Below are 7284 nucleotides of genomic sequence, written 5' to 3'. Positions count from 1 at the left end.
CTAGAAACCACTAGCAAGGGGGAGGACCATAAACTTGAAGGGGAGGAGTTACTGGATTCCCTTGAGGTATGAGAAACTACCTCATTTCTGTTTTACATGTGGCTGTATTGTGCATGATGAGTTAGGTTGTAAGGGGGAAAAGGAAGGAGAGGCTCAGTTTGGTGTGTGGTTAAGAGCAGGGAGCAGGCCGAAGTATAGTGATGACTGGAGATCCAAAGAGAAAACAATTAATAATTCCATGGAAGGAGTTTGCAGTGGGGAAGGGAGTGACAATACAGGAAAGGGGGGGACAGTGAGAGAAAAGGATGGGGAAGTGGGAACTGATGTGGATTATGTCCCTGTCACCCAAGAGATAGAGATACTTAACAAAAAAGTTAGTGAAAAAAAGGGAGGGGTAGTGGATGAGGAGGAAAGCAGGTTGTGTGAGTATCTCGACTATGAAGTAGTGGAGGGTTGCGAGGGGTTAGGGGTTAAGAAGGGGACAAGAAAATAGAATATAGAAGCATTGGCTGGGGAGGGGGTGAGTAATGAACTGCCTGAAGTGGTTAGAAGAAGCAAGGGGAGGGGGGTTTGGAAAAGAAGAGCAAGAGAGGTTGGGAAGAGGGGTGAGGTTTCAACAGCATCTCTTTCACCTTCAAAAAGAATGTTGAGATCAGGGGTTTACAAAGAGGAGGAGGAGAGAGTAGAAAAAAAACCAAGAGGAATGGATGGGGGTGAAACTGAACCAAAGAAAAGTTATGCAATTGAATTGGTGGAGGTTGTGAAGCAGCCCCACCAATCATCATGAAAACACTAAGTTGGAACTGCCGAGGGCTTGGGAACCCTCGGACAATTCAGGACCTCTGCCATATGGTAGAGGAAAAGAAGCCCAATGTAGTGTTTTTAATGGAAACAAAGATGAAAAAAACAAAAGCTGAAAGTCTTAGGAGGAGGTTAAAATTTGAAGGTTGTATGGTAGTAGAATCAGTAGGATTGAAGGGAGGCTTGATGATGATGTGGGATCATATGATAGAAGTAGAGGTGGTTAATTTTTCTGTTTGGCATATAAGTGCCTGGATCAAAGAACCTGGCTGTGCAGAAAAATGGCTGCTAACAAGCTTCTATGACAAGCCTGATTCTAGCTTAAGAGAGGTAACATGGTGTCTCTTGAGCTCTTTAAAACTAGAAAGTGGAAAAGGTTGGTGTGTGATAGGTGATTTCAATGAGATAATAGCTCAAGATGAAAAACATGGGGGAAAACAAAGACCAGAAAGGCTAATGGCCAGATTTAGAGAGGTACTAGAGAAGGGGGGATTGTTTGATTTGGGTTGGAGATGGGACAAATTCACCTGGAGTAACAAGCATGAGGATGACTCTTTTACTAAAGAGAGGCTTGACAGGGCAGTAGTCAATGCTAAATGGAGGGAAATCCACACAAAGGGATGGGTGGAGGTACTGGCAGCCAGGAGCTCAGATCACAGGCCTATTCTACTGAGCAAAAGCCTGAAAACAGATCTGAAAGGTAGACAAAAGAGGTTGTTTAGGTATGAGGCCAGTTGGGCACTAGAGGATAGTTGTGAGGGAATTGTCAAAGCAATATGGGCAGAAGGTGCTAAGAAGGGGATCCATTAAATGGAACTACTTAACAATCTGTCTAAGACAGAAGGTGCTCTTTCAAGGTGGAGTAAGCAAATGATTACTGATCAGAGAAAGATTTTAACAGAAAAGACTGCTAACCTGAAAATGCTACAAGAACAAGAAGGAAGGCACAATACTGCAGCCATAAAAAAACCTCCAAGAAGAACTAGGGATCATGATGGCAAAGGAGGATTTGAAGTGGAGGTAAAGAGCAAAGGTAAATTGGTATCAACATGGAGACAAGAATACAAAGTTTTTTCACTGCTGTGCAAACCAGAGAAGGAAGGTAAATAGAATCCAGGAAGTAATTGATGAGAAGAATAGCAGGCACTCCAGTCAAGAGGGATTGGCAGGAACTTTTAAGGCTTATTTTGATAGGTTGTTTGCCTCTTCTAAACCTGACAGTGGTGATATTGACAACTGTCTAAGGAATCTAGAACCTACTGTTACAAACAGCATGAATGAACAACTATCTAAAGTCTTCACTAGAGGAGAAGTTGAGGCAGCTCTTAAACTAATGGCACCATACAAGTCACCTGGACCCGATGGCTTTGGAGTCTGCTTCTACCAGAAATACTGGCACCTTGTTGGAGAAGGAGTCTGCAACTCAGTACTAGCTTGGTTGAATGGTAACTCTTTATCCTCTACTGCAAATTACACTTTCATTACCCTTATTCCTAAGAAAAAAGAACCTAGATTGGTAAGTGAATACAGACCTATCAGTCTTTGTAACGTGGCTTATAAAATTATGGCAAAAGTCTTGGCAAACAGATTAAAAAAAGTCCTAAATGAAGTCATCTCCCTTAATCAAAGTGCCTTCATACCTGGAAGATTAATCACTGACAACATTCTGGTAGCCTTTGAATTGTTGCATTCTATGAAAGTAAGGAAGAAGGAGAAGGAAGGGCACATGGCCATCAAGCTTGACATGTCAAAAGCCTATGATAGGATTGAGTGGCCCTTCCTACAAGCTGTCATGGAGAAAATGGGGTTTTGCTCCAAGTGAATCGAGCTGGTCATGAAATGTGTGTCCTCAGTTTCATATTCAATCTTTGTGAATGGGAAGCCAGGTGAGAAGATTTTTCCAACGAGAGGATTGAGGCAAGGGGATCCTCTTTCCCCCTACCTGTTCATACTTTGTGCTGAGGGGCTCAGCACTCTACTTAATTTCTCAGACCAGATGGGGGAAACAAGGGGAGTAACTGTCTCAAGGGGTGGAACTAGACTCAATCATCTCCTCTTTGCAGATGATTGCATTGTCTTTGGGAGAGCCAAGTTTGAGGAGTGGGAAAAGATCAATGGAATACTTTAGCAATACGGGAGAGCCTCAGGCCAGGTTATGAACAAAGACAAGACTGCAGTTTTCTTTAGCTCTAACTCTAAGGAGGAAGAGAAGAGGAAAATCATGCTAAATGGAGGTGCTGTCATGAGAGGCTCTTTTGAGTCTTACTTAGGGCTACCTCCTGTAGTAAGAGGGTCAAAGTATAATGCATTCAGGTTTATTAAAGAGAAAGTATGGAAGAGGATCAATAACTGGAAGAACTCATTCTTGTCTGCAGCAGGGAAAGAAGTGTTGATCAAGGCAGTCCTACAAGCAGTGCCCATGTACACTATGAGTGTATTTCAGCTACCAAAACAGTTATGTAAGGAGCTCAATGTTATGTTAGGGAAGTTTTGGTGGGGCAATCATCAAACAGGGAAAGGTATGCAATGGTGCAGCTGGGAAAAAATGGGAAGACAGAAGGGGTTAGGGGGATTGGGCTATAGGGACTTAGAGAGCTTTAACCTGGCCCTCCTGACCAAGCAGAGTTGGAGACTGATCCAAAATGCAAACAGTTTGGCTGCCAAGATAATGAACGAAAAATATTTTAAAGATAGGGCCCTTTTGACAGCAAGGTTGGGTCATAGACCTTATTATGTTTGGAGGAGTATGTGGAATGCTATGAAGTTGCTTAAAGAGGGACTGAGATGGAGGGTGGGTGATGGGAAGAAGGTCAGGATATGGGGGCAGAGATGGCTCCCATTACATTCCTCTGGGAAGGTGCAGTCACCAGTTAAAATACTCGACAGTGATGCCTTTGTGAGTGTGCTGATGAATGGCCAAGGGTTATGGAATGAGCCCTTAATCAAGAGCATTTTCACCAAGGAGGAAGCTGATTACATTTGCAATTTGCCACTGAGTAAGGTGGGGGTGGAGGACAAGATGATATGGGGACCCTCTAATAAAGGCCTGTTCTCTGTTAGAAGTGCCTATCACCTGGACAAGGAAAGAAAACAGGCCATTTGTGGTGGCTCATCCAGACAAGAAGAGAGGAAAAGAACCTGGGACAGCATATGGAAGTTGAATGTTCCAGAAAAAATAAAAATTTTTTTCTAGAAAGCAACAAATGAACTTCTAGCTACCAAAAGAAACCTGTTTGCAAGAAAAATTACCAACAATCCCATGTGCCATATCTGCAGGAGAGAGGAGGAAACTATGATGCATGTCATCTGGCAATGCCCAGCAGCAGCCAATGTATGGTCTGAGTATTTGAAGAAGATGCAAAAAATGAAGACCAACGAAGTTGACTTACTAGCTCTGTGGGGAAAGCAAAGGGGTTTACTCGATGAGCATGAACTAGAAGTCACAGCAGCAGTCATGAGGGGGTTATGGTTGAGGCGAAATGAGAACTTCTTTGAGGAGAAATTCAAGTCTCCAAGCCAGGTCCTAAGAGTAGCAAAGTAGGACATTTCTGAGTTCCAGCAGGCACAACAGTTGATCAAAGCAAGAAATAACAGAAATGAAGAAGTGTGCAGAAGGGTGCAAGGTTGGACAAAACCAAGTGCAGGTTATGTTAAAGTTAACTGGGATGCTGCAGTTAGAAGGGTGGAAAAAAAGGTAGGATTAGGGGTGGTTATGAGAGATGAGGATGGAGATTTTTTAGTGGCAGTGGAAGAGAAGAAGTCACACATTGAACTACCTATAGTTGCAAAAGCACATGCTCTGTGGAGGGCAATGGCACTGTGTAGAGAGCTTGGGTTGGCGAAGGTGTAGTTTGAAGGGGATGCACAAGAAGTGGTAAACGCAGTTAATTCACCTACAGAAGACCTATCCTTCCATGGCAGTTTAATTGAGGACATTAAAATGCTACTCAAGCAAAATAGTGGCTGGTTAGTACAGTATACACAGATCCAATAATCAAGTTGCCCATTTAATAGCTAAGGAAAGTCTATCTATAGAGACTAATGTGGTATGGCTTGACAGCATACCTGTTTGCATTAAGGATATTGTTGACAAAGAAAGCTCATGTAATGATCTTTGATTAATGAAGAAAGATGTTCTTTTCAAAAAAAAAAATATTAACTCAGAAAAATTTAAAACAAAATACAACTATGAAAACCTCATAGGGTCTGAAACATGCATAGGCAATTCCTCTTGATTTTTATTGCAATTCTTTCAAAATTCAAAACTCATACTTAAACCAAAATTTTCTTCTAATATACTCATAACATATTCCTAAGAATAACCATATTTTGAATCATCAACAAAAATCATCAAAATCACCAAAACAACACTTGGAATTTTGGCTTCCTACTAAGTTCAAAGTTAAACAAATTTTGTTTTTTAACTAGTTTTGATCAACCACTTGATCCATGGCCTAAAATGATTAGATCTTCAAACCAAAAACATCACACGCTTTAAAAAGGTGTCCTAAATTAGATCCAAGCTTTAAATGCAAAATCACATGGTTAGAATAAACTAAAACATGGATCTAGCAAAAAATATCAATCATTTGGCCTAACGAATATCCTCTTGCATAAAAATTCTTATATTTGAAACTAATATCAAATATATTCAAACTAACATCCTAACCTGTGTATAAGAGGCTTATAATCCTCAAATAAAAATATCAAAGCTATTGGAATAAGATTAAACCATAAAAGATCTAAACTTTCTTAAAACAGAAACTATTTTTCCTCTTTCAGTTTCTAATTTTCTAGATCTAAAAAAATCTTTCATCAAAAGCTTCAATTATGCAACAAATCTTCAACCAATAATTATATTAACAATACTCCATAAAATTTTCAGATCATTATCTATCCATTAGCTTGGTCAAAAACTCCAAAATATAACATACTCTACAGTTTATTGCCCAAAATGACTTTTCTAGGATTAAAACAACTTTTAATAGACCAAATGACCCTAAAATGGAATAAATAAGATATCCACACAAGCTAGACTAAAAATAAATAACTTTATTTAAGGAAACTTTGTGAAAAAATATTTGTGTGAAAATATCTGCAAGTGCACAAAATTATAAAGAAAACGAATATCGAACCCAAACAGATTAAATTTTTTTATTAAGTACTAAAATTTACTAAATTAATTACTATTTAGAAAACTGAATAAATGAAAAGATTCTACTATCTAAATTTAATTTAAATACTAGACAAAAATAAATTTAAGAATAAAAGAGTATAAAATCTAAGATTTTAAATATAGTAAGAATAGATCTAGAGCTTTTTATTTCACCTAGAAAATCCCACACAATTTATTTTGCTTCGTTATAAAATTTCAGATTTCCCAAGTTGATGATAAAAATCCCTAACTATTCAATATCTTCTCTCGAATAATATTAAAAATATCTCTAACTAATAATTCCATATCTCAATGTGAATTTAACTAATTAGAGACTCATTAAGTTTTTTGGATTTTTCTTAAAAATCACACTAATAGCGGTAAAGTATCTCTACTTTCGCTCAACTAATAGTGCTTAACCCTAGAGCTCTAATCACAAATCACCTCTCAATCTCATTGCGATTCAATAAATCAAACAATTAATTGGCCAGAAAATTGCAAGCATTAAGAACAAGGAATAAACACTCAATGGTGAAAAATTTGAAAATAAAATAAATTAGAATATAAATTGTGTGTTCAATGCTAGACTACATCAAAGTTCTAGGAAATAAAATTAGTTTATAATGAAATTGAAAACAAAAAGAATAAAACTTGTTATTCGTTGGAGTCGGTTGATGAAGCATGCAGCTCTCGCCTTTGCTATCTAGATTTGCCTCCTCCTTAGAGAAATAAAGAATAAAAACTCAACTCAGACCCCCCCTAATTCATCCCACAAGCCAGGATTAAATAGTTATTAAAGTTGCCAAAATGGAATCAGAGACTTACCGTTGAAATCTAGCCTAAAGATTTGGAAAATAGTTTCTAAAGATAAATATTAACAAAAGAGAAAAATATCCCAAAAATATCAGAGTTATCAAAAATGGAAGATTCAATAATAAACAGCTTGATTTGGGGAATCCAGGATCTCAGGAGGATCCCACCGGGTAGAATGTCATGTGTGCTGAGTAGAACTAATATCCTCGCTTGTGACCGAGATGAAATGATTCTTGGTCGAGATGATAGACTCTTGCTCGGAATGATAGGCTTCTCTCACTAACCTACCGAGCAGTAAGTCTTCTTGACCAAGCTAGTCGTCAACAAGATGTGTCGTTTTGACTAGTCGCCTAAGTTGGTAGTTTAGATTCGCCGCCCAATCTAACCGCCAAAACCTTGTCGCCAAGTCTTCTTGCATAGTCTAGTCACCCTTGGGTCTCCTCACCCAAATCTCCTCGACTCTCTTCAGATCTCGATGTGTCTCATCGATCTGGATCCGTAGTCTCTTCTTTTGT

General features: G+C 38.8%; 1 protein-coding gene across 1 annotated transcript; it reads left to right on the top strand.

Moving 5' to 3' along the window:
* Window positions 1-783: 783 nt before the first annotated feature.
* LOC122274448 lies at window positions 784-1611 on the top strand. The gene has a single exon (XM_043083483.1). It carries the CDS (start codon window positions 784-786, stop codon window positions 1609-1611), a length of 828 nt encoding a protein of 275 aa, XP_042939417.1.
* The last annotated feature ends 5673 nt before the right edge of the window (window positions 1612-7284 follow it).

The sequence above is a fragment of the Carya illinoinensis genome, chromosome 8 (genome assembly GCF_018687715.1).
Source record: "Carya illinoinensis cultivar Pawnee chromosome 8, C.illinoinensisPawnee_v1, whole genome shotgun sequence".
NCBI lineage: Eukaryota > Viridiplantae > Streptophyta > Magnoliopsida > Fagales > Juglandaceae > Carya > Carya illinoinensis.
Note: the sequence above shows the minus strand (reverse complement) of the source record. Positions and strands in the feature narration are given on the sequence as shown.